Raw genomic sequence first — 27,416 nt, 5'->3', positions numbered from 1 at the left:
TTTGGTGAGCGTTTATATATATAAGTGAGTCTGACATCTCATTTGGCCTACTCTATGACTTACACCCACTATCAGTTTAAATACGTAATTAATCCATACCCAATTCAATGTAAATGATACGTTAAAGAACGCGCTAGGTAAAAAACATTTTATTCGGATTCAGTTTTTAATCAATGTAATACAAGTAAATTATTATTAGTGAAACATAACTATTAGTCTTATAATCAAATATTGCACATTCGTTATATGATTGAATATAGTTGGGACTGTAGTAGATAAATTATTAAGTCCATGAAAATCCTATCGTCACAAAGCGAGTTCAATATATTTAATCAGCAAAGCAATTAATGCGGATTTACTTTTAGTCAGCTTAATATGTACTGAATTATGTATTCGAACCAAATAAATGTATACTAGTGGGACTTAGATATTAGTTGTAATAACAAGCATTGCACATCTCTAATAAACGCGTTTCGCGGTGAATGACAAACAGCTTGATCGAATTTCACGTGTAGCTTTCAATTTGTTTATTTTCGGTTTGCCGCCAAAATGAGCACAGCAAGTGACAAAAAAATTGTTATTAATAAACGTTTAAAAGGTTTGCCCCGTGAGGCTCTGGAAAAACTGAGCCAAACGGAGTTGATTGATAAGGTTGTCCAATTGGAAGCTTACAACTTTCAGCTGCGAAATCTGCTGCAGAAAAAGCTAACTGAGCACGATAAAAATGATAAGGAATATGCTTTACTATTTGAAAAAGACAAGGAAGACAAAGTTTCCAAAGATGAAAAGATGTCCAGCAAAATGCAGAAGCAACGTAAGTTCGATTGGAGCAGGTTAGTCCGTGTACTATTGACAGATTTTGTAAGGACTTATGAATCCCTCTTTCGTTTCAGTGCTCACAGGCGTCATGTTTTGCTAAAGATTACCTACTTTGGCTGGGATTATCAAGGATTTGCCTGCCAGGAGGACTCTAATGATACCATCGGTAGATTTTAAACCTGGCTGATCGTTATTTGTAGCTATATTTTATTATTTTACCATAGAATCAAACTTGTTCCGTGCTCTAAGTCGAACTTGCCTTATTGAATCTCGTGCCACCTCTAATTATCATCGTTGTGGACGCACTGACAAGGAAGTAAGCGCATTCTGCCAAGTGATTTCCATCGATCTTCGCAGCAAGCATTCACCCGAAACTCAACTGGATCCCACGGCTCTCTCCTCTGAAATCGATTATTGTGGTCTGTTGAATCGCGTCCTACCCAAGAACATCCAGTGTGTGGCTTGGATGCCATTGCGTAGTCCTGTTTATAGTGCTCGATTTGATTGCGTATCGCGTAGCTATCGTTACTACTTTCCGAAGGGTGACTTGGATATCTCTTCCATGCAGGAAGCTTGCAATCTCCTAGTGCGCCATGCGGATTTTAGAAATTTCTGCAAAATGGACGTGCACAACGGAGTGACGAACTACATGAGGAACTTGCAATCAGCCAGGGTGGAAGCTTGTGAGGAGAAACAATTAAATTCAGGTATGTACTTGAATTAAAGTTTGGATATGGGATATATTTATAATGTTTTATTGTATCCAAAGGCTACGACATGTACTATCTGGAGATCCAAGCTAATGCCTTCCTCTGGCACCAAATAAGATGCATTATGGCAGTACTACTACTTGTTGGTCAGAAAAAAGAGAAACCCAGCGTTATCAGTGACTTGCTCGATGTGGAGTCCAATCCCTGCAAGCCTCAGTACACTCCTGCCATTGGTTTGCCCTTAAATCTCTTTAGTTGCGATTTTCGAGACAAGACCACGAGGAATATAAACCATTCACCTGGTGGGGAAGAAATTGAAGAAGCTATGGATACGACCATGGAGGAAACCGGGGACTCGGATCCTTCTGCTGAATCAAAAAGTGATCTTACAACCTGGATTTACAATAAGGAAAATCTACAAAAGCTTATTGAGAACACTCAATGTGAGTGGACACAATTCAGTGTAAAAAGCACCATGATCAGAAATGTGCTCCAACAACTAGAGACTTTTCTAGAAGAGAACTTTCAATCCACGGAGAAGGTGCAGGCACAAGTAATCCTGTTGCAGGATTCTGTCAAGCCGCGTCAATATCAACCACTCCTCGAACGCAAACGCTGTGGCAAGTATTTATATTTCAGAGTTTAATTAATTAGTTCTAATCAATCATCTTTACAGAGAGCTTGGAGAACCGGATAGACCATTTTGTTAAGAAGCAACGACTGATTGTCAAAGATGAAGCGGAAACGGCGTGATTAATTTTAAAAAACTGTCATTAAAACAAACCATTAGTAGTTTTTCAGGTAAATATATTTAACTTGTATGTATATAGAAGTTGTACAACGTTTCGAACCTTAGCCTAGTCTAGAATGGGTAAATAATTTAAAATTGTAACTCCATACAATTGTGTATATACTATTTTGGGTTCTAGGTGCTAATTAAAGTCTGTGTGTAAGTATAGTTCTTTCAAGGGGCTTTGTACGATTACGAAAAAAGACTTCACTCAAGTGGTGAAGCTAACATTTAACTTGGTTAAACGATGCAGGTTGTCCATAATCAGGTATTATCATGGGGATAAGTCAAAAATGGGTATTTACTAACAACCCATCGATTTAGCTTTTTGCAATCTGTAAAAGGAAAAAGGAGCGTTAGATTTATATTTATAAGAATAGTTACTTTGCTGGACTTACTTTCTTCTCAAGATCTTGAGCACAATGGTGCCTTCTCTAACGTTTTTGAAGAGTCCAATGGTTTCAGCATGACTCATGCCCTGCACTGAGTTGCCATTTATCTCCACAATCTCATCGCCTGTTGGGCATTAAATTCATTAAATTCTGAGTACAGATGTTTGTTAATACATGATAACATACCTGCTTGTAGAGTTCCATCATCGGCTGCCTGGCCTGAGGGAAATACGGTCTTCACAAAGATACCCATATTTCCCTTGGGTGAATCGCGACCACCCACAATGCTGAAGCCCAGTGATTTCAGTCCGGGTCCCTTGAAGAAGGTGATTGTCTTCGGGGTGCAACGACCACTGCCTGGAATTTGAAAGGCGTTTTTAGTTTAAGAAGGGGAAATACCTAATTTTAAAAGGCATAGGTATAATATTAAAATTAAACTAATTTGATTTCTTCAAGTAGATTCTTTATTGGATTACTGATTCTCACCCTCACTCATTGATGCGCGGATGACCTCCGCCATTTCCTCATCGCGTATAGTTAGTTTGGCCACCGGCAGTGATGGCCTGTGATGCATTAGGGCAGCGGCAGGCGGGGCCAAGGAAGTACCTGCGCCCGCTGATGTTGATGCCGAAGCTGGTGAGGATGAGGCGTTAACATAGGGATTAGGCGAGAACAATGAGACGCTCTTTGGCGAGTGCTTGATGTACAGTGATTGGTGTGTCTGTTGCTGGTTTTGCTGCTGTTGCTGCTGGTTAGTGAGATCAGTGGTTGTGGTGGCTTGAGAGGATGGGGTGTTAGAGACTCCCTCCCCGACGGTTAGACTGTTAGGCGGCGCCTGCATAAACAGGCTGAGGCGCGACGAACTCAATCGCGAGTGGGCAAACCGGAGCGAGCGGTAGTGTGAGTTGGCCAGGTTAATGGAGTTCCTGGCGTAGTGGGTGCGCTGACCAAATTGCTGGGGACTCGGCGCAGCAGATAAAGCGGATCCCTCGGAGCAGCGTTTTCGGGCCAGCAGCTTCCACTTCTCATCGTCCGCCAAAGAGGAGGCCACACACACGCTCGCCGCCCGATTTGCATACACTGGCGTATAGGAATCTGTATCGTTAGCAGGGTCATTCTCGTTATCCAGCAACCGATGGTTAGGGGAGGAGGAGCAGCTGCTGCTGCTGCTGGCAAACAGTGGGGTCGGTGTTAGAGCCAAGCTGCGCTGACCTGAGGAGCTGCGTGCCCGCCTTCTAAGAAGCTCGTGCTCCGCCCCACCCATTTCCAGTGAGTGCCTGGGCGTGGAGCTCCTACGGTGCTGCATCAGCGGCATCGGATTGGGCAGTGTACTGACACTGGCCAATGATCGTGCATCGCATTGATCCTCCCCCTGGGTATCCGGCTCTTGCTCCTGCTCCTGATTCTGTCCCTGAATCCTCTCCTGCTGTATATGCAGACTCTGCATGCTGGTCAGACTGTCGGTGCTTTGGGTGCGTTGGACATAACTCAGCCTGTGGCGCTGTGTGCTCATCCCATCGATCCGGATTTTTGTGTAGAAATCTGTGACCGTCGTCACCTCATCGTGGGCAATCACCAGGTCGATGCAGTTGTCGACAAAGCTGCTCAGCAGGCGCTGAACCTCCGCAAAGGATTGAATGCCGCGCAGGTGCTTTCCATTCACGTTGACAATTTCATCACCCAGACGAAGTCGGCCGTCCCTAAAAATGGGTTAAGTATATGTTTAGATTGTTAAGATTTAAAGATATGGGTAAGGATACTAATTTAATTTGTGCCCAACTCACTTTTGGGCCATGCCGTAAGGTTCCAGTTCCACGATAAGATACCGATACTGCTGCTCATTGCTGTTGGTCATCACCGTTTTGGGAGAAAGGACAATCCCAATGTAGTCCTCCTGGCACTTGCGCTCAAGCTTTAGTTGCCTGAATCTCCTCCGGATTGTCTCCGTTTCGTAGTCGTAATTATAGCCACCGAGCGATACGGGAGCACTGCAGATGCTGCTGTTCCTTGTTGATGGAGTTACACCCATTCCAAGTCCCATGCTCAGACCCATGCCCATGCCCACGCCTTCTGACGAACTGAGGGAGATGAGCGAGTTGCGCTTAAGCGTTCCCGAGGCAATAGATTCGGTATCTCCGCCGGAGATGCTCAGATTATTGCCCAGTCGGGCTCCCGTCGCACCCCCATCGCTGTCGTAGCCGGACTCGTTTGAACTTAGACAACTACTTAATCTTTGGTAAAGTGGTTCCCAGTCCTTGGAGGTGATGCTGTCGTTGCGTGACACATTGTTCAGCATCGCCTGTTCGGGGGATCGGCGCTGGGGTAGGGGCGATGATGCCTGCTCCTGCTGGAGAAGATCCCTCTGATGTTGTTGGTGCTGCTCCCGCTGCCGTTGTATTTGTTGCTTCAGGTGACCTGGGCCATTTCCATGGTTTTCCTCGGGCAAAACAGAGAGGCGTGATCGCAGGAAGGCGTAAGGAAAAGCCCCACGTCGCGAGGGATCGTGCTGGCCACTGGATGTAGATCCTCCTCCTGCTGATGCTGCACCGCTCGGTGGAGATCCCAGGCTGCCTGCAGCACTGCCACTACTTGTACTGGCCGTCAGACAACTGCTTACCTTGGCTATGTCATCGCAGCTACTGGACTTTAAACTGGCGATACGCGGAAGGCGTTGCTCCCGCTGCTCCCTTTGAAGATTCAGACCTTCGGTGGGATCATCGCACTTGACGTAAGAGCAGCTGGACAGTTGGCTCGTGGAACTGCTCCTATATAGGGTGGTAGCAGCTGGTGTGGCCTGTTGAGCCGCCTCCGAAGCCTTAAGGAGATTGTGGGAGCGATGGTTAAGCATGCCAGTAGAGCCGATCCGATGGAAGAAGTTCTTCAGAGCTTTCTGTGGGCGGGCAGCCGCTTGGAACTGATGCGTTGGCGTGGACTGAGCACTTTGGCTCTGTCCCGTGCCCACATCCTGGGCCAACTGTTGCTGCTGCTGGTGACGCTGCTTGATGGTCTCAATGGGCCCCGACTTGCACTTCTTGAGGGTGCTGGTCGTGGATCCGGAGGTGCTCTGATGGCCGCCAGTGGATGAGGGCGAGGCTTTCGACGAACTGGGTCCGCTGGATCCACCGGATCCATTCTTGTGGTGCGTTGGCGAGTGGAAGAGACTCCTCAGATCCGAGTGTGATTTGTGGGCGGCGGCGGGCGAGTCGTTTCGTTTCAGCAGATCCAGTTTGCGACTCATTCGCTTGCCCCAGGTGAAAACTGCATCAGCAGAAGGGAGGATAGAAGAGAAGAGCAGAGGTTTGAAATCTGAAAGCGATTTCTAACTTAATTATAACACTTCAATAAATCTCAACGCCTCGCCACAAGTCGGCGCAGTTGCCTTTGGACAGATGAAAAATGTCCAGCGTTTCACATGGTCTTGATCTTGGACATGGCCAATGACAATCTCCCACTCCAGATGCATTGTGGTCAGCCGGCTTGCCACGTGCTTGTGAGAAAAGCATCCGATTTCAAGGCATTTGCGGTTGGAGTTTCCCCACATAAAGTCACAAAAGAAGAGGTCGGCCTTAAAGATCTTTCGACCTTAACTGACGTTGAAGCCTTTTGACATGTAAGGACTAGGCAGCGTGGATGGTCAGAGTTGAGGTGTGTTGAGTTGAAGAAAAAAATAGTTCTATTTAAAGGACAACTCCATGTTTCCTAAATATTGAATTTATTTTATAATTTAGAGCTTTATATAAGCGTATTCATTGCCCTTCCCTACGATTCTTCACGTTGGGTTGACAAGGCTATTCTCAGTATTTTATGATCTCTGACTAAGATTATGTTAATGTTTCGTCATTTAATCCTACAAATTACACCCTCGCAGCAGTAGTTTAATCAAGAAAATAATAGCATACATATTTGCATACATATTCTATGAGTTTCCAGCATTATCAGCCCATCTCCTGGTCATCGAACGATCGTAATTCTGCACAGTTATTGAGCAATAAACACACCTCAATTACTAATAGAGCATAACCAATCATTAAATGGACTCGTATTGCCCATCTTCCCAACGTATATCTAATAACATCGTAAAATATTTTAACGATCGAGCCTTAACAGCAACTGCAAACACTTAAAAATGGCAAAGAGAGACTGGGCGATAGAATGCTCCTCTTAGCATCTGGTTAATAAACAAATGTATGCGCTTGTTCCATATTTATCGCCTGTAGACCACCTGATGGGACGGCGGGAAGGGGGCATTTACTAACAATTAGCATAAAACATGCACACCAAAAGATTCGAGGGATCAGGAAGGCATCGCATTGCCATTGACTTCAAAGCCCATTATACGGCTCAGCCAATAAAATTTCCAAAACTATTTTCATCAAATCGAAGTGGCGGAGAGCGGCCCAAAACCGTGACCAGTGATGCGAGGCAGTGACTCAGGTCACTGAGTAACCCACTTTAAAAGCTCAGGCTAGCGTACACTTGAAAAAAGATTCTCTTTGTAGATCGTTATTGAAAGCATTATCACAAGTTTTATGTTTTTTAAGTAATTTGTGAAGAAATTTTCAATATAGATATTTAAAAACGGTTGGAAAAATCTCTCTAATTTATTCCCTATTGCAGTTAAGTCACTTCATCATTGGTGATCACTAGGTGATAGTGTAAGCCATCTCTGGAATCCTCTAGCTTCTTTCGCTGACTCGTGCCAAAGTTGTTTAATAGCCGCAGCCCAGCCGCGGGCTTTGGTCCGTCCAAATTGCCCTGGCACAGGCCATGTGTGGGCGCATTTGGCTTGGAAGTCGGGAGGCGGATCAGGATGATGATGATGATGATAATGATGATAATGATGAGAAGGCGTTTGAGGGGTGGCCAGATTCAGAGCCAATGCAGGTTGACAGCCGCTCCAAACGGCGAAACTCCACCCAAGGCCTGACCGAGTTCGCCTTTGATTAAAGTTTTCACCATTGCAATCATACAGGCAAGATTGGATGGAAGGGAAGGGAGGATGGGAGAAGCTCTGCAGCAGAGTGTTAAACAATAATAGGAAACGGCGCGCGGGCATCAATTATATGACAACCTCAGCCACACTCCAAGAGTCTCTCTACCAGTTCCCAACCCCAACCATCTCCATCTGCAGTCACCGCCGGCCACATGCCACAAATTCTACACCCACTTAACTTTCAAGACGGTGTCAAATGCCCGCCAGCCGAAGAGGCCCGTTTCCCTCCTGTTCCTGTTCCACCCCTCAAAATGTTGCTAGTCGGAGATGGCTTTGTTGCAATTTTGCCGGCTGACATGCAAGCGATGTTGAGGCAAAACCATTTGAGACCCAAAGAGCTGGAACTGAATCTTAGAACTGAAAAAATCTGAAGTGGCGAAGGAGAGAGAACGGAGAAGCGGGAAAGATGGGCGATGGGTGAAGTGGAGTTTTCCAGAGTTGCCAGAGGAAGCAATGGACCAAGAAGAATCTATTGTATCTTAGATATTTTCTCAACATACTTTTTACCTATTTAACTGCTAAAGAAATCTTAATATTTACTTTAAAATGTAAGACTTTGTAATATTCAAAATTTAGAAATATATTTTCCAAATATGCAACCTTTAAGGCTGAAGTATGATGCGGCAAGAAGTTTAATACGAAAAAGAAATCATTTTAAAACTTAAAAGTTTTCAGCATATAACCTTATTTCAATTTCAATTGATATGCATCAGAAAATCAAAATAAAAAGTTCAACAACCATGAGGCATGGGAAAGGCGGAATATTTATGCAAATGTGAACGCAAAAGTCGCGATTTTGTGCCACTTTCAGATCAAACGGAATCAACATCAACATCGACATCAGAATCGAAATCAGTTTGGGAATCGAGCAGAAACCAAATGCACATGGCATGCAATAATATCTCACGTACAAATGAGAATTGCTGGCGGAGAATTCCTCCCAGAGAAGAGTTGGCCATAACGGAATGGAGTTGGCGGGCAATGAGAGATCGATAATCGGTTTTGAAATCAAGTCGGGAGGGGAACGTGTAATAAGCGATAATCCACAATAAATGCGCATGCGTGCAGCGCCAGCAAAAAAAAAAAAATTATGGTTAGGTGGTGAAACCATCCTCAAACCTCAACTGGATCGAAAATTATAGCATTTATGCTGAGAGAAGCTTTAAGATTATTGATTTTTGTTCTCTGTGATCTTTTTTTTCCAGCTCTCTCTCTTTCGCTGAAAGCCATTTACAATTGTTTATTTAGCCGTGTCTTTATGTATAGTAAACTGAAATTGACCTTGGGGCGGCGCGCACTTAGCAAAACTTTAATTAAAGCCAATTAAGTTCGGCATTAGAGGCGGCAAAAGCTCAACGAACTTAGAATGCGACTTTGGCATGCAATGGCTATGGCGATGACTTTGGAGTGGCTCTGGTCTCAAGATGAATGAATCTCAACGCAGAGCAACAGCTGCAGATTCCCGCGGCACCTGATAAAACCTGCCATATCTCTTCCGAGCCCGACTTGCTGCAGCTGTTTGGCCGCTTTTGTCGGCCGGCATCTCAGAATGCAATCATCAAACGTTTTGCGGTTGCCGTAGGGGTCTTGGAAAACATTATTTGAATTGCCGTTTGCTAGAACTTGGCTTATAATGACGGCCTGCGGTTGCCAGATAGCAGCTGGGGGGAAAGTGAAAATTGCAAAAATCACTTGCTTTCTTTGGGTAAGTTCTCTTATATTTTCCCATATTTTTCTTGGTTTTTTCAACTTTAATTTCCCAATCACTTCATTAGCCACTTCCTGCCCTCAATTCCTTGCTTATCTAACTAGCCGCTCTAATACCCATATCTAAGTATCTTTTTTTTGCAACTCCACCCATCGATACAACCAAAAACCTCAATTACATATCACATAACAGGGAAAAAACGAGTAGTAAATAAAATACTCTTTGTGCGAATCATTGGAACTAAACTGAACTCAACCAAAGTAAAGTGAACTGAACTGAACTGCACTGAATGGCATATAATTCCCGGCTTTGTCACACTTGGTCGGCTGTTGGCCGGAGCTGTATTACACTGAGAGATAGAAGTTAATTTGAAATTTTATAAAATATATATATTTGAAAGGGTGCATTTACTAGATATACAAATATTCTAGAAATAGGCTAGTTAAACAGAATTGGTTGATAAAGTTGATATGAAATACTCTAAGAAATGGTTACTAAATACAAGACTTGAAATGAGAAATAATCTAAACTCTCTTTTTAAATAACGGAAACCAACTACATATGTCATCTAAAAATATTAGATGAGATCAGTTCTTACTTGATAAAAATACTAACTTTCTTCTTATATTCACCTAAAAAACCCTTAAATTTTAGTTTCTCAGAAATTAATACTGAATTTCGATGTTATTTTTTCTGTGTGTAGCCCAGGCTTTTAGGGTGGGCTGCTCCTCAAAAACGAGACCACAGCCAGAGGTCTCCTCACTTCCAACTCGTGCCGAGCTGAAAACAATACAAATTCCAGTTGCAGACATATGGGATCACATTACGGTGATGTGGTGGTGATGTTGTCGGCGGGCATTGATGCGAAATCGGGTCAATACGGTATTTTGGAGTGCTCGCCTGTGCCATCGTATCGATGACAATTGCCAACTGATTGGCTCTGATTTAGGCTCCGCTAAATGGAAAATTGCTAAACGCGGAAGCACTGGGAGTGCTGCTTCCTATGTTTAGCTTCGGGAAATTAATTGTTTCAATTAAAATCTGCTCTAAATTGAGCTCTTAATACCGGGCTGACAACACACACACACACACCCTCTTCTGCCAGGCCTATAATTTATGGATTCATTTTTCTCATCACCTTCTGTGACCCACAAGGCCCATCCCTATGGGCTCAAAAATAAAATAAACTTCAAGGGGAAAAAAAGAAAAACACTCGAGGCGCCTCTGCCACTTGATGGGAAAATCAATTTCCAGGCATTTGCCTGGGATTTGGATTCTATTTCTGGCCATAGTACTTACCATTTCTCGTGGTGCTGGCCAAAGAAGTGGAGCTTCCACTGTTTGAGTTGCTGTTGCTGACGTCAAGGCTGTTGCCGTTGCTGTTGCTGCTGTTCATGTTGGTGTTGCTGTTGCGACTCGGTTCGTTGGCTGGCAATGAATTCGATTTGTGTTCATCGTCCAGGACAACAACTGGCACCGCAGTCACCAGTTTGTAGTCGGGCAGGTGACCTGTGAAAAGAGGAGTAGGTATTACTTTTGTTTAAGGAAATACAAATCCGGCCATTGGTGTTTTTAATTCGAAGAGATTTTTAAAAAGCAAAAAGTGAGCGATAAGGGAGAGATACCCGGAAATGTCAGCGTGAAATCTGAACGAATATGGAATCTGTAGATCAGTTTAATTAAGATTTTTCATCGCAATGGTCGTTTACATCACTCTCATATTATTTTTGGGATTAAGTTGGCTATTAGGTCCAGTTACAGCTGTGAATAATGCCAATATTTACGAACCCCTAATAGATCTTGTGGCTAAACATCTTAATGGCAGTCATTTGGAATTCGATAATTGGACTAGGGAAATGAGTTCGTCTTTGAGTGATGAACAACTAGAGCGAGTGTCTTGGAATATTCCCTGGTGGCATTTTCTAGAGGAAGGAAGATCATCAGTGGAGCTCCAAAAGCTACTCACTCCTGGAAATTCCTTCATGGTAAAACTTTGGATGAGCTTATATTGGTACCTCAGGCGGTCTTATCTTCTCAATGAGATTCTTCTCTCGAATTTTGCCCTGGACTTGTGGAAACTCCACGGAAACCAACCAGAAATGTGGAACAATAAACTTCAAAATATGTGGCAGAGTTTGCCGCGATCTTTGAGACTTTTGCTGAAAAGTCGTCATTTGTGCCTGCAACACAAAAGGGAAATGCTGTATGTTTCGGCTGAAAATCATCTGGAATTAGGTGCCAATAGTAACTGTAGCATTTGGGAGTCTGAGCAGGGAATGAAGGAAGAGCACTGGCTGAGACTTGTTAATATCTGTGATAAGAAGAGCCTTTTCTTCATTAGCCTGTTGTCGCAGGGGGATTCCCATGTCCTGCTCACTGGTCCTGACAATTTGGCAAGACATTTTTGTGTCTTTAAAGGTTTGGGTTACTTTGAAGATGCCGCAAATTCTGTTATAATGAAAAGTGATTGCCTTTGGCAACTCAATGATTGCAGATTTCTGCCAATGGTACTATCAGTTAAAAATAAAAACTAGCAGGAACAAAGCTAAGGATACTCGTATAAATGACTTACCATTTGGGGTCAGGGATCGGCTGCTCTTGTTACTGCCCGCCCCTCCACTGGTATTCGCCCCCTTCTCATACAAACAGCTACTGGAAGCGGCATGCAGACGCTGGGCAACATATTGCTGGTACTGGGCAGCATGTTGCTGCTGCTGCTGCTGCTGCTGTTGGTGTTGCTGCATGGTGGCAATGCTGTTGGTGCTGCCATAGCTCAGCAGCAATGTTGCCGAGTTGTTGCCAGTGTTGACATTGCTGCCAAGTTTCGTGGGCACGGGCACGTAGATAGTGGGTGGCTGATGTTGCTGCTGCTGCTGTTGTTGCTGGCGGTGCAAACTGGTGGCTTCTTGGAGCGACATCACCGATATGGCCGATGGCGTCTGCCGGCCACTTAGTAGACATGTGGGCGTGGCCGTGCGTAACGGCTGCTGCTGATGGTGTTGCTGTTGCTGCTGCTGCTGCTGCAGACCGCCGGCAGATGTTGTTGATGTTGCTGTGACCGCTGCCGTGGCGGTGGCTCCATTGCTGGCCAGGGTTGTGCAGCTGAGTATCATGACGGGCGACTTGTCATGCAGATCAGGCAGCGATGAGGATATGGTGTTGCTGCTCACAATGCTCTTGTTCAGTCGATTGCTGCATGTTGCTGGCGTGTGACTTTTGCTGTTGCTGCTGCTCTGGCAAGCTTTTGTGTTGTCGGATTGCTGTTGCTGCTGCTGCTGTTGGTGTTGCTGAGCTGCTAGAGTGCTGTAGGTGTCCGTGGATTTGCGCGTTTTGAAGAGACGCATACTATGTTGCTATGCTCAATCTGCAATTGTGGGAGAATGGTGGAAAAATTGTGGGTTAATTTTCGGGAAAAGCGAAATTAGGGTAGAGCTCTGTTTTACGGCCTAAATTCGTGTCTGAAATCTCCATCGACATTCCCTATTTGTTCGCCGCCGCTGTTGCTTTTTTCGTCCAACGGAGCGTATAATTAACGCAAATTGCAGCAAATTTTTGAAGTGTTGCCGATGCCGCTGCCTCTGCTGCTGCCGCAGCAACTTTAACAAATAGTTAATGGCCAATGGTTAACTATCGATTTCCTACTTTCCTGGCTTTGATTGGATTGAACCGCTCTAGATAGCAGCTTCAAGACAAGTGGGTAATGAATACTATACACCATAATGAATGCACAACTTGGCCTGGCTTTATTTATAGAGTAGTTTATGGTCTATAAATAAATGAATACGACACGCTTATCAGCTGGTCGGCACTTCCCCATAAGCTAATGGATCTTGGATCAGACGCCTTATCGGTTCAATAAACGCATCAAAGGTGATTATCAGACAGTAATAAAAAATAGCCGAAAACAGGCTGTCAATAAACTGCGTGTGCTTATATAATATTTGCACAGTTAGCTTTGGCTTTTGTTTTTACTTACTGCTGGCTATCACAATATTTGCTCGACATTCTGTAGAAATCAAGGAAAGTCAATGCCGAAGGTCAAACAACAGCTGTTGAGTGGGTGGTCGGGTAGTCGGGCGGGAGGCCATTGAACCAGTCAACCGCAGAGCAACCAACATCAACAACTGCTAGAGATGGCCAATTCACCCAACTGCCTTTTACTTTTCAAATTAGCCAACCTAGTCAAAGTTAATTTGATGTTTTACGAGTCTGCTAGCCAGCGACTCGGATCTAGCCAAGTTTACTAAGTTGGCCAGCTGCAATCGCCACATCTTGCGGCCCTCAGTGCGGCTAATTGATGTGACATTTGCGTGTGCATCGATGGACGCATTTTGTACACTAAGAGAAATCGGTAATTATGATTGACTAATTAAGAAATCGTTATAGGGTGATCCCTTTTGGAATTTTTAAGCAGCTTGGTTAGTTGTTTCATTTTAAAAATTAACTTTTATTTGGTTTGAAAATTATTTAAGATCATTTTTAGGGCATATTCAGTAGAGTCAGTTATCAGATTACATATTTACTTTCTGTGTAGTGTTTTGTATTGCACAGTGGTAACATAATTAAATTCCAGTCATAAACTGATAGCCCACTCCCAAATGAATGACCGTAAACGATAAGTGCCCGTTAGTAAAATGATAAACTGACTGTAGATGAGTTGGGAATTTGTTAAAATTATATACATATATATATATATATATGATACATATATTATATATTATCAAACAAGTGTAAGGTCTGTAAAAATGTCTTACATCTTCCAAATACTTATTTCCATTTATTTCTTAGCTAATTTGCTAGAAATAGAAGTTTTAATAGTCCTAAAACTCACTACCTAAGTAGGGCCAAAGCCCTATTCTCATTTTTTAAAATCTTTGTTTTAAGCATAGATTAAATATATAATTAATATACATATATTTTCAATAGCTTTATATATTTTTGCCCTGAAGAAATAGATACAAAAATATATAAAAACTAGTAAGAATTTCTATGATCTGTTTTTAATCTAACTTTTCGTCTTTAAATTTAATGAAAATGTACAAAAAAATCCATTAAAAATATAAACTTAATTAATTTTAAAGCCATACAACCCATGGCTTCACCACTGTCGCCCGCGACTTGGCAAATCAAATTGTGTTCTGTGTTTCCTCCGGCGTTTCTTCTCCTCCAACCACTTGATGATGGCCCCCATCCATATGTATATTTCCCCCTCCCCCTTTAGAAGGCCCCCCCTCCTCTGCCGTATCAGATATATGCGCCAGCGCCAGTTCCTCCGGCTACTGTTCAGTAATAATTTTGCTAATTTTATCAGAAGCTTTGAACCTTGTCTCGCTGATTTTTATAGACGCTTTTAGGCCTGGGACGCTGCGGTTCAGAACTGAGCAATATGTTGTCGTAATGTGCATTTAATTGGTCTCGGAGAGAGGTCATTGCCGTAAATTTCAGCAGTGTGTTGTCTAATTAATAGTGCAAAATTTTAATGGCCTGGAGATGGAATCGGTTTCGGTTTTTAGGAATCGGACTCTAGATGCACCACAGTCGGGGTCCGGGTCTGGGGAGTCATAGTTACTAGCCAGGCAAATGGCCGCCTTGTTTATGGGGCGAAACCAGTTTCAAGGACGCGCCGCTGGCGCAATTCCAAGAACCTCACTTGGCTCATTACCGCATGACGATGATGTGGACTAGATGGAGTGGCTTTGGCATAGTCATTGGTTGGTTTGGGATCCAAGGAGTGGGCAGTGCGAACGTGACTCTCTGTCCGCGGGGCTGACGATTGCTAAACTATTTTTTAAACTGCCTTTCAGTCGGACAAGGACAAGGCTAAGCCGATGGCCTTAGCTCCTCGTATCCCCCCCTCAAACAGCCTGGATTTTCCTTCCATATTTCTCTGCACTTAATTTTATTTTAATTTGCCTTGGCTTCGTGTGTTTATTTTTTTCTTAATAAGTAGTAACAACACAACAACAAAGTCTGCCCTCCATCCTTTTGGCCCGATCGGCTGCTGGAGCCGGCTGCATAGTTGTAAAATTCCTGTAAACAAGCCGGGGCTGCCACAGCTGTGGCATGCGGCATGCGGCAACTGCAACTGGCAATACATACACACACTCACACACTTTGCCCAACGCACACACTGATTCAAATGATCCCGCCAACAATTGCGCCAATGGATTGGCTCCGAGGGTTGCCAGAAGAAGTACTCGAGTTTGAGGAAAAGTTTTAAAATCAAAAAAATAAGATTTAAAATTGGGTTTTAATGGATTAGTAACTATCTATTAACTACATACCTATACAAATAATCTTATCAGTTCTATATAATATATAAGACCTTCAGGATGCATCAGCAATAACAAAAGAACCTTTCCGAAGAGCAACCTTTTTGGCTAACAAAACTTTTAAAAATAATAAATAATTTGTTAAGAATGTAATCTTAACTCTCTTCCCAGAACTTCTTGACCACCCCACTTGGTGGCTTTATCACCGGGCAGACCAAGAGTTGTTACCTTTTGTTGCCACAAACTTTTTGAGTTATTTTTTCTGTGCATGCCTTACATATATATATAAATATATATATACATATATATATATATAGAAGCACACGTATATATATTTTCGATATGGCCTATCTACCGTGCGCCTACATCTCTTAGCATGTGTGTGTGTGTGTGGTGAGTGTGTCTACTACTGGCAAGTCCGCATTCTTTTAAAGGTTGCCAGGTTGGCCAGGCCGAAACCGAAAAAGAAACAGAAACCGATGGAGACGGAGTTGGGAGACGGGAGCCGATGGAGTTTTTGGCCCAAGACGGAGCGGACCAGTTCGAAGCGAAACGAAACATAAACCAAAGCCAAAAACCGAAAACCAAAAACATTTGCCCAGCGGCTGCCTTGAATGGTGCGTCGGCGACTTTGGCGCATGCGTTCAGTTTTCATTTTCGTTTTAAGTTGCCGGCCTGTCTTCTTGGCCAAAAAAGCAAAACCAAAACCCAGAATCGTATCTGTTTTGCCAGAATATTTTTTGGGCGCCACCTAAAGGCTCCGCACTTTGAAATCAAAGCAAATAGATTGCAAGACCAGGCACTAGAAACCGGCCATATTGCTGTGCATTGAAAAGCTGCTGACCTTCAGGTGGCACCTGTTTGCCCAGTGCAAGAAGATTATCAGAGAACAGCCAGTCAGTGGTCGCTGTTCCAGTTAATTAAGCATATCAGTATGATTATCCACATGTCGCAGCAGCAAGTGTTGCTGTTCCTGCTGCTGCTGCTGCTGCAGTGAGTCATCCTCTGATAGATATGTGGCTGGAATGTTGCCGGCGTTGATGCCGCATCGCATGGCTATAAATAGTTAACCTAATCAAAATGCAGGCGTGTAAGCAAACCATTTGCATAGTCGTTGATGTGGATGTTGCTCGTTGTCGTTGTTATGCTGCTGTTGCATGTTGCTCGCTGGCAATTAACTTTGGCATGCGCAGACATTGGTCTAAATGTCAAGGTAAATTATGATGCATTCAGCTATTACGTCTAATAGTCCGAAATTCATGCACGTGTGCAACTATTTATAGTTGTTGTTGTTGCTGTTGTTGTTGTTGCTGTTGCAATTGCCATTTGCCGGCAATGACAGATCACTAAAACCTGCTGCAGCTCCTCCTCCCTCTGGTGTTGTTGTTGCAGTTGCTTGATGCATGTCTTTGGCTGCGCCCTTTTCTACGCTAATTAAGCTGCGACTTGGACCCAAGCCCAGTCCCAAGCCCCAGAGTTTTATCTCCAGCTAGACCGTAGGGGCCAAGGCCCCAGCGATTGCCATCTGAAAAGATGAAGATGGCCTGGCAATCGGCTGGCTAGAAGAGGGTGGAGAGGTGGCCAGGCGGAAACGCGGAAAGGGGGAGGCACTTGGCCTGCGGCGGTTGCAACATTTAATCATCACATTGCTGCAAAAATCGTATCATTAGCGTTTTTACGATTACGCGCTTTATCAAAATAGCTGCAGCAGCAGAAGCAACTGTTGCACATGCAGCAAATGTTTGCCAATTGCAGGGGGGTTTGCTACCGTGGGTAAAAAGCGGTAAACTTTGAGCAAAAAAAGTCTTAAAAATTTCATAAACTCATAACATCAGATAATGGAATATTATAATCAGGAATTATCTTTCAAAATTTAAAGAAAACTTATGCAGCTTTATAAAAATCAATCGTTTTTTACCCACTGTACCTCGAATGATTAAATATTTTGTGTCTCTTCTATGGAAAATTGCTCGCATAGACACAAACTGATGCATGCCACACATGCGCACACATAAAACGAAAAGTGAAGCGAAGAAGGCTGGCGGAAAAAATTCTAATCAATACTATCAACAACTTGACTTGCGGCTGATGTTGCTGCTGGTGCTGTCGAGTGGCAACAACTTTGTCGTAGCTGCAGCACGTCCATGTAATTTTTTTAATTGCAGGCAACAATTTTTGCAATTGGTGCACAGCAGCAGCAGCAGCAGCAGTAGAGGCAGCAACAAACGGTAGCTACAGTAACAGCAGCAACACCTGCTGTGCAGTTATGATTTTGATGAGTGCCACACACCCACCACAAGCTGCAGCTCCCAAAATAACTGATCACTTATGGCCAGTAAGCACATGTTGCCTGTAAGCTGATACTTTCTCTGATGGTGCTTTGCGACAGCATGTGTTGCTGTTGACGTTCAATGACAGGACACATCCTCGCAACTCGACACCGGCAACATATGATGCAATAAAAACCAGCAATACCCCTGCTACTGCTTCACTTAATCGGGTGTTGCAAGTGCTCTCTATTGACTTTGGGTCCAGTTAAGAAGATAACTGTCACCGATGTCTTAGGGACGATGTTCCATAGCAACAGAATTAGTTTACGCCATAAGATTTAGTTTGTTAGTTGTGAAAATGTTTCAAGTCCAACGAGGATAACTATCACAAGAAACTTGCCTACCTGAACTTCTTTCTTAATCAGGACCTGGAGGCCAATATTAAGACGAAACGCATTGCAGTTTGCAGTGGCATCAACTGCTATGTTGCGCCACGACAATTACACAATGTCGCTGCTTGCAGCAATTATGCCTTGAACTTGTTCTCACTGAGCAGCAGCAGCAGCAACAACAGCAACTGCAGCAACAACAACTGCAACTTGAATGCTCTGAAATGACAATTTCATTTGGAACTCAGTGAGCCGTCTGCTGAGGTTGTTCAACCCATTTGGCCACAGTTCCATGGCTTGTCATTAGCTAATGCATAAAGGCGGTGAAAAGGGAGTGCTTAGAATGTGACTGAATGGTCTAAAAGGCTATTATTAGTCAAGAACGATCGGTATATTCTTAAAAATATAAGATTTATCTTTAAAATTGGAAAAACCTAAAAGAACAAGTAAAGTTTGTATAGAATGCATATCTCTGAGAAGTGTCCTTTTATTTAGGGTTAGTTTCGATATTTTTGTGAATGTTACTTCTATTGCTCTAACCAACATTTTAAAACTTTCTACTCAGAATGATATTCCCAGTCCTCATTCGTTGGCAAGTTCCAGCTTTTGACGATCCTTCTCCATATTTCTGAGGTGTCAAGTCCTAAGAACCAACCAACGTGTTGAAAAGTGAAAGGTAAACAAGAGGCCACCATTATCCCCCAAGATTAGCAGATCCAAGTTTACTTTGTGTCGGATCTCTGTCAACATCTTTACGCCGATGGCCAGCCGTGAGTGTGTCCAGGTTTATGGCAGCAATTTGGGCCCTCGGTTAGGCAACAAACAGTGTCTCGTAAATGTTGTCGCTCACTTTTGACACCTCAATGATTTTGTGTGTCAGGCAAACAACCGGCCAGCCAGCGACAAATTCCACGGCACTAAAACAATAATAAATACCTATATATATATACGATCTTTGTCACATTTCACTTTTGTTCAGTTGGAATACTGGGCTGATCTCGTGGCAATAATTTATTGGACATTTCTTTGATAGCTGCTCATTAGCTAAGAACACAAATCACTGGCAATGGCTAACAAGCAAAAATAAGTCTCCAAAGACTGCTGCAACATTAACAATAACAACAACAACAACAACAACATTAATGCCACTAGCAATACACGCAGCACTCGGGGCGAAAGCAATTTCCTTGGAAAATTGCTGGCTGCAATCTCTCAGGATGCTGCTGCTGGGACAAGCCAAAGTTTTGCCTCCGAGAAGAGCGCTTCATCAATTTTTATATCGATGAAGACCCATTTGGTTGATAACTCCATTTGTGGCAAATGTTGCGCACGCGCGTTTTAGTTGCTCTGTCCGCTCGTTGCTGATGATGTTGCTGTTGTTAATGTTGTTGCTCCTGTGCCGTTGCCGTTAGTAAATTTCGCGCGAAAAACTTCAAAGTTGCCTGGCCAAGCACCTTTCGATGTTGCTGCTGTTGTTGCTGGTGCTGCTGCTGCTGCTACTGCTACTGCTATTGCAGTTGCAAAAGGCAAACGCACGTGTTGCTATGCCCGCTATGAGGATGTTGCTGCCGTAACAGTTGCAATTGTTGTTGTCGCCGGACTGTCACTGGCCGTTTAGGCCAAACTTGGTAAATTGTTTTGTTGAGCACTGAGCGTTGGCCTTTCTTTTCGGTCCGCTTATATGGCCAGCAGTTGCTGCTGCCTCCGAGTGAGAGTTGCATACTAATGCCTTCGAGTATTTGTCTTTTTGTTTTTTTTTGTTTTTTTTGCTGGCCAACGATTTTAATTACCACATTGGGCAGAAAGGCTAAGAGGCAGGCATTGATTTGGCACAATTTACATATCAAAGCGAGCGAAGCAAACTTCCTGTTCCACACCCAAACGACACAGCAGCAGCAGCAACATCAGAGTAACCAGCAACAGCAACAGAAACACTCCAAGCAGATGTTGGCCATGGGTCAAGCCCGAGTTGTTGGCCATTTACAGCAGCCAGTGAACTGACTTGGTTGTGATGATGATGCGACTGCTGCTGTGAGTCCATTGGCCCTCATGCTGTTCACTTGCACCACTTTTTGTTGTTTCTCTGTTTTTTTTTTTCCGTTTTCTGTTTGCCACATTACGTGTTTGTTGCTCCTCGCAGTGATGTTGCTGCTGGGGATGTTGCTGCTGCTGCTGCTGGTGCTGGTGGTGTGCAAGTGCTCATTGCACTGGGCAACTTCTTTCTGTGGGTATTAAAATTACTTGGCATGTAATTAGTTTGGCTTTTTTGTCGTTGCATCTTGTCGATCGCTGCGTGTGGCCCCCCACCGAAAACGTTCCCCAATGATGGATGCCACTTTGTCTTCAGCTGTTGTTGTTGCTGTTTCTGCTGCTGCTGCTGCCGAAGGTGTTATTTTTATGGCTTTATAATGTGAGTCAGTCTGGCTCTTCCTTGGTTCTTCTGTTGGTTGGTTCTCTTACGTTGCCCCGTTACGTGGCATGTCAATCACCTGGACATGGCTTTATAATTTGCACAATGGCCAGGAGTGAAAAGAGGCCGACCTGAAAGATACGGAATGTCTTAACGAGAACGAAAGCCATGACCATAGGATCGATATTGATCTAGAGATTGGGGTAAAATTCCTGGGAAGTGTATGATTCTACAAGTAAAGAAAGAAAGACTTTTCTTAGAAAGAAGGAATCAATGAAGGTTAACCTCTCTTCAGATATATTTTGAAGAAATACTTTTAGAAAACTAAAGGAAAATAGTAAAAGCGATTAATCATTTATAAACCAATTACTTGAGTCTTGCTTTCATGTAAAAAGGAAAAATCTAACAAATAGTTAACAATCTCAATCTGTATATATAGCCATGAGTCTGAAAGAAATCATTCAAAGTGCCCATAATTCTCTTTTACGATTTTTCCAACTGAAAGAACGATCAGCAGAGAAAGTAAGACTGAAAATGAGTAAAACATTCTCGAGCTGGGAATGGATGGATAGTAAACCATCATTAGTGGCAGCAAACGCTTTGGATTTGCCTGTGTAGAATCGGTTGCACAGTCCATCAACAATTTGAGGAGGCATCGATCGCACAAATGCCCCTTCGCTCGTTTTATGGCACATTCTCTGGCTTTGGTCTCGTTGTTTCCGTTTGTGCCACTTGTGTCCAGTTGAGTTGAAAATTATTGTGATTATGGTAAACTTGTTGGTTGTTGCTTGTTGTTGGTTGCTTGTTGCTCTCTCACATTCTGTTGATCCCCAGCTGCGCACCTGTTGCTTTTGTGGTTCAGATTCAGATTCCTTTGCAGTTTTCCTCAGTTTGCATATAAGAACTACACACACAGGCACATACACCTATGAACACATGCTGTTTTATGGCCATAGTTTCCATTGTTAGACTCGTTTGGCCGCTTAATTGCCGCTTTGGATTCAGATTTGAATTCTGTTTGCTCAGCTCTTTTACACCACGATGCTAAGCACTTGGGATGTGCAGCTGCAGCTGCTCTTTGGCTGGAATTCTGAAAGGCGTGACTAATCAATCGATGGCTCAAAAGCTCTGGCTTTTCCCTTGATCATATATATGTACATATATATTTATCTAGATATCATGCCTGATTCTCTCAATATTTTTATGTCGATTTATGAGCCCAGTTTTCCCTTGATTGGCACTCCAATGTCGAATTCATCACTGGCTCCATCTTTAGTCAATTTTTTTTCGTTTTTCAGTTTTGGGTTTATGGCTCAGACGCTCCCTAGCCGAAATGCAGAGGCGTCGCAGAGAGAGAGAGGGGGGGCATTGCGTGCCACAAAAATATTTGTTTTCTTTGCCATTGCACTTGAGTGGGGGGAAAAGCCAAAGGCGTAGCTACAATTTTAGGGGATTTTTGTTAACAAATTTATGTTTACATTTTGGTTTTGACAAAAGTAGGCAATATCATATTTCATTAGCAATAAAAATGGCACATTGGACTTAGATTGACAGATTTTATAACCTTTTTTATTTATAAGATCAATATTTTTACCATTTCCAATCGAAGAACTTAATAAATCAATGAGTTTTGATATGCATTAACCATTTATTAGTTTCATTTCATAATTTATATTGAATATACGAATTCACTTCAAATACTTTGCCATAGGCACTAAAAATGCATTTGCTGTCCCTGCTTCATGCAGCTGCTTGATAAATCTCTTACATAAAGTGCGCTCAGACATTCGAGTATCTTTTTTTCCGTCCCACATCTAAGCGGCCAAAATTTGATGCTAATAAACAACGTTTTCGGCTCCGGCGAGACTTTCCCAAAAAAAACTCCGTATCTGACCTTCAAATTCTGTTGGTCTTGATGTTGCTGTTGATGTTGTTGTTGTTGTTGTTGTTGTTGCTAGTGATCACGCCCAACTAACGAAAAAAAGTGGCTGCCATTTCACTCAGCCAAGTTTGAAGTCGAAGTTGAAGTTGAGTTCTTCACGACAGACGTGCAATCCATCAAAGTTGTGGCCGCCACCCCGCAGCAACAGCAGAAACAACAACAACAACAACAACAGCAACAGCAGCAACATGGCGAAAAAGCATAATACATAATAATATTTGTGCAAAGTGTTAAGGCAACAAAACAGCAGACAGTAGCAGACATAGTCAGACAGCCAGGAGGAGCAATCCAGTAGCCAGGGCAGGAGTAGAACATCTAAGCAACAGCAGCAGGTATAAAAGGTGGAATGGGATTGGTTAGGGGCGGGGGGCCAGGATCAGTGGCAAGGCCTGAGGAACTCTTTTAGCAGGAGGAGACGACGACAACGTTTTGTTTTAATTTACTCGACGCCGCCAACGACATTGTTGATGTTGTTGTTGTTGCTGTGGTTGCTGTTGCTACTGCCGTTGCTGTTGCTGTTGCTGTTGGGTTTCCTGTTTAGATAGCTTTTTGTGATTTTATGCGATACACCTTCCATGTACAACTGTTAGGCAGGGAAGTCAGGGGCCAGGCTAGTCCACTTTGATGTACGTACACTTTGAAATGTTGTTGATGAGTACGCGAGATTTTTAAAAGATTGCAACTGCGGCAACTGCGACGACGGCTACGGCGACGGCAGATGAAGCTGCGACTGCAAAGGCGACTCTATGTTGGCTTATATAATAAATTTTAATGCACGCCCGCCCTGGACATTCCGGACAGCTGGATGGACTTGGTCCGGATAAAGCTGCCCAGCTAACAACAAAACTGGCTCACAGTGACTTAAGAGTGACTGCAAATGGTATTTGAGGGGATTACTTGTGGGAAAATGAAGAAGTACTCGTATACGAGGTGTGTTCAAAAAGTAAGGTGACTCTTCAAATTTCGCGAATTTCAAATTTTTCGATTATCGATTTTTTTGTTTTGTTATATTGGTACACTCTTCCCTAACATCTGTACCAAGTTTCAATGGAACATCCTCTTTTGTTTGGTTGTGAGAGGCGTAAAGTTACAAGTTGTTTTGCGAGCTCGGCGATTTTTTGCTATCGAAAAATATGGATCAAAGGATTTGGATTTTTTGGCCAAAAACAACACCACAATAATGCCTCAGCCACCATATTCACCGGATTTGGCCCCATGTGACTTTTTCTTGTTCCCAAAACTGAAGATAATCGAAAAATTTGAAAAATTTGAAATTTGAAAAGTCACCTTACTTTTTGAACACACCTCGTATAACTTCTAAAAGGTTTCGATAATCGAAAAATTTGAAATTCGCGAAATTTGAAGAGTCACCTTACTTTTTGAACACACCTCGTATATTGTATATAAAACTAACAATAGTATGAATCTTCTAAGAAGACTTTACCTATTTTTATATCTGTACAGCAAATAAGGCCTATACTCTGGGATACTGCTGAGCCTGGCTTTAAAATTTACTCCTTAGCTGAATAACAACGTAATAACAAGGCCTTTAAACTGATATATTACTTAAAGAAAAGCTTATTTACAAGTAAATAAAAGTCAAAGTTTAAGCTTTAAAGATCATAAAATTCAAATTATAATTATACAGTACTGATGCATAATAGACTTAGCCAATAAATTGAACAATCTATTTAGTTTCTTGATTTATGGTCAGTAAACTTACCACACATCTTATTTAGTTAATTCAGATGTTTTATTCTTAAGCTGTTTACTAGTAGCTAAGTAACATCTAACCATTTTATGACTCCACTGTGCAGCCAGTGTGTCAAAACCAAGCTTATCTTGGCCTGATGTCGGCTGTTGGCTTGCCAAGATGTTTTGGTTACTCACTCGCCGTGGCAATACATTTAAATATATATATAATATATAGTCCTATATGTATACACGTTTGTCTTGCGTTAGACTGACACATGGTTAACCGACTAAGAGATAATCATTAACTTGCCGTAATTTATGTAGAACCAGCGGCAGTTGACGGCCGAAACAAAAGACTTAGGACACGAACTTGTCAAGAGACATGCAACGAGCAACAAAGTAAGCCAAAGTCTGAGCTGCAGAATTATATCAATTAGTTAAGGGCCACAAAGGAGCTAAGAGAGCCAGCAATTTTGGGGGCTGGACCGGGGAGACGCCCAAAAAGACCAAGTCACTGGCAGGCAACTGAATGGACAGCCTGCCAACGGCAATTATAGAGCATAAAACATCGATAATCATAATAATTAAGGATGACTGGGCAGAAAAGAGGCCGCAGGAGCTGGCTGTGACAACGCACAGTAGCCGGCCGATTACAGACTCTCCGATGGAGATAAAACCCCTGGTGATGCCAAGGATGATGCATCAACTTGATGTAGCTGCTGCGGTTATTGTTGTTGTTCCAACTACCACTGCCACTGCACATAAATTGTTAATTAAAGCCTATTTAAGACCCAAAATGTTTATTCTACGCCATTGAATTCTCTACCCACTGCCGTGATTTGTGCATTTAGAAAGTATGCTGGGCTGCTCTTTCCCCGTCTATTGTGCGGGAAAGTCGTTTAACTGGAAAAGAACCAACTATAGAACCAACATGGCATACAGAATTCCTTTCATAGTTCTCTCAATCAAGAATCGTTGCTGGTCAGAAAATTGAAAGCTTTTGGCTCTTTGAGGGGAATCTATAAATTTGGAATGCTTTCAAAAGGCTTAGTTCGGCTTTGTTCGAAACCCAAAACAAAGCTGCGAGACTCAGAAACTGTAACAAATTATTTATGAACTTCGTGGCAACACCACAGTTTGCCCGTCTTTTGTTGGCCCCCAAAGACTTGCTTTGATAAATAATTCAGTTTGTTTTGTTTGGGAATTAGCAAAGCTGACAAAGCGACAACAATTGGCAATTTGCTTTGAATTCTGCTGTTGGCACAATAAAGGAAACCGAGACCCCAAAAATCAACTTGGGATGGATGTGCGAAGTTTGGCAGCAGGCCAAAGCCAAGATAAATATCTAATTAAACTTGGCTAATGGACAGCACTACAATGTTGTGGTAAATGAGTTCAGTTTCTGGCCAAGGTACAAATGATTCATGGCATTGGAGTAAGAGTAAGCCAACAGAAAGCCATAAACTTGACCCACAATGCCTGTGAATCACTTTTCTTTTTTGCTTTAAAATAAAAAAATATAAAAAACATGACTAAGAAGAGACAAAAACTGTTTGGGTCAAGAAATAAATGCCCAAATTTGTGGATGATTTATTCCTTCAGCCAGAAAAGGCTAAAATCCTTGGAGCTTGGCCCTCATTTACAGCCTTAAAATCCTCATTTTATAGCCCATTAAGGCCCTGATCGCCAAGTTTACTCAAGTAAAACCAAAGAGCCAGTTTCAGTTTCACTTTGGCACCCATTTTCATGGATGAATTGCTAGGGAAAATAAACCACAATTTGAGTGATTTTCCTTCTTCTTTTTTTGCGTTTGTACAATTTAATTTTCTCAGATTTTCACTTTTCCCTGTGCAACGAAATGCTTGACATTTTTTGTTTTTGTCATTCGTGAAGGTTTTCACTGACGTTTTGATTAAGTAAAAGCCAAACTGGTTGTGCGCAGTTAAGTAGAACCATAAAACGCAGCGAAATGAAGGCTTATCGTGAATGAAAGGTGGCCCGAAGATCTCGAACAAAACGCTCATAACTGGAGCATGAATGTTTACATAATCCCCGGTTTTATAGTGATATTTTTCCATTTCTTTTTCTTTCTTTGAGGCAGCCCATCTGTTGACCATTTACGAATGATCATTAGCCAGTTAACAGAAACGTTTACTGGGCAGCGTTTAAGAAGTTCGACAAATACCTTGAGCTGTTAACTATTTTTATGGTTCTAGCACTTACCACTTAATGGGTTTCCAGTGATGACTCCAGTGTTGGGAAGAGAGCTAGTTGCCACAGGAATCTGCAAATGGAAAGAGACTCCAATTAGATTTTCCAAATCGATTTTCGAAAACCAACTTCCTGGGCGACAGGCTCATAAGCACATAAATCAGCGAAAACTTCATTAACACGACTGCCAAAATCTACGAATATAAATCTAAGCGCTGTGCTAGTGCAACGTGCAACTTGGAACTTGGTACTTGCAACCTGTTGCTGCTGCTGCTGCTGAGTACGTGACCGTTCGGTCCAAGGAATAAATAACTCAATTTGGGATCGGCAAAAAAGTGTTAACTTGAAATCTGGCAATAAATCAATGGCCATGGGGACCCGTTGAAGGCAGCTTGTGATTAGCACTCGCCCGATGGCTTATCTACTCCGAAAGTAATACCTTCTGCCCCATTGTACCCCTTGTACCCCTTGTGCCACTCCGGAAGAGTTCTTTTCAATAATCAGTGGTAAGAAACCCCAAAAAAGAAATCCGAGACTGGGCAGCCGTCACTTGGCCTGACAGGCAATAACTTTTTGCAAATCTCTTTCGGATTTTTTGTTTTTCGTTGGCCTTTTTGGCCAAAAGCGTTGAGTTGTTTATTATAAATATTACAGAGTCGCCGCAATTTGGCTTGCTTCACGGTTGTCTCTCAGCCAAGATCTCAATCAGATCCAATCAAATTGAAATTAGGCTGAGAGCCGCTTTTGACACAGCTTTAAATTTAATTATTTTGGTTTAAATTGTTAAATTAATTGGCAAAAAGGTTGGCTTAAGT

The 27,416-nt window shown here is 42.7% G+C and overlaps 3 protein-coding genes across 3 annotated transcripts; 2 read left to right on the top strand and 1 right to left on the bottom strand.

The window, feature by feature from the left end:
• Positions 1-488: 488 nt before the first annotated feature.
• LOC108111955 (tRNA pseudouridine(38/39) synthase) lies at positions 489-2,354 on the top strand. The gene is made up of 5 exons (XM_017221648.2): positions 489-833; positions 894-985; positions 1,044-1,526; positions 1,589-2,149; positions 2,206-2,354. Exons 1-5 carry the CDS (start codon positions 550-552, stop codon positions 2,280-2,282), a joined length of 1,497 nt encoding a protein of 498 aa, XP_017077137.2. The 5' UTR covers positions 489-549; the 3' UTR covers positions 2,283-2,354.
• Positions 2,320-26,674, bottom strand: LOC108111954. Its single transcript, XM_041819631.1, has 7 exons — positions 26,614-26,674; positions 11,985-12,776; positions 10,712-10,921; positions 4,496-5,969; positions 3,198-4,411; positions 2,898-3,068; positions 2,320-2,835 (listed from the first exon to the last, which is right to left on the bottom strand). Exons 2-7 carry the CDS (start codon positions 12,754-12,756, stop codon positions 2,714-2,716), a joined length of 3,963 nt encoding a protein of 1,320 aa, XP_041675565.1. The 5' UTR covers positions 12,757-12,776; positions 26,614-26,674; the 3' UTR covers positions 2,320-2,713.
• LOC108111957 lies at positions 11,110-11,946 on the top strand. The gene has a single exon (XM_017221650.2). It carries the CDS (start codon positions 11,110-11,112, stop codon positions 11,944-11,946), a length of 837 nt encoding a protein of 278 aa, XP_017077139.2.
• Positions 26,675-27,416: the final 742 nt, after the last annotated feature.

Source organism: Drosophila eugracilis, unplaced genomic scaffold (genome assembly GCF_018153835.1).
Source record: "Drosophila eugracilis isolate 14026-0451.02 unplaced genomic scaffold, ASM1815383v1 contig_90, whole genome shotgun sequence".
Lineage (NCBI taxonomy): Eukaryota > Metazoa > Arthropoda > Insecta > Diptera > Drosophilidae > Drosophila > Drosophila eugracilis.
Note: the sequence above shows the minus strand (reverse complement) of the source record. Positions and strands in the feature narration are given on the sequence as shown.

Coding starts and splice junctions, on each gene's coding strand:
- LOC108111955 (XM_017221648.2), top strand. CDS start 550: ATGAGCACAGCAAGTGACAAAAAAATTGTTATTAATAAACGTTTAAAA. Junction 1,527..1,588: donor GGAGAAACAATTAAATTCAG/GTATGTACTTGA, acceptor TTGTATCCAAAG/GCTACGACATGTACTATCTG. Junction 2,150..2,205: donor CCTCGAACGCAAACGCTGTG/GCAAGTATTTAT, acceptor TCATCTTTACAG/AGAGCTTGGAGAACCGGATA.
- LOC108111957 (XM_017221650.2), top strand. CDS start 11,110: ATGGTCGTTTACATCACTCTCATATTATTTTTGGGATTAAGTTGGCTA.
- LOC108111954 (XM_041819631.1), bottom strand. CDS start 12,756: ATGCGTCTCTTCAAAACGCGCAAATCCACGGACACCTACAGCACTCTA. Junction 10,922..11,984: donor CCGATCCCTGACCCCAAATG/GTAAGTCATTTA, acceptor CTCTTTTCACAG/GTCACCTGCCCGACTACAAA. Junction 2,836..2,897: donor TGATGGAACTCTACAAGCAG/GTATGTTATCAT, acceptor AATGCCCAACAG/GCGATGAGATTGTGGAGATA.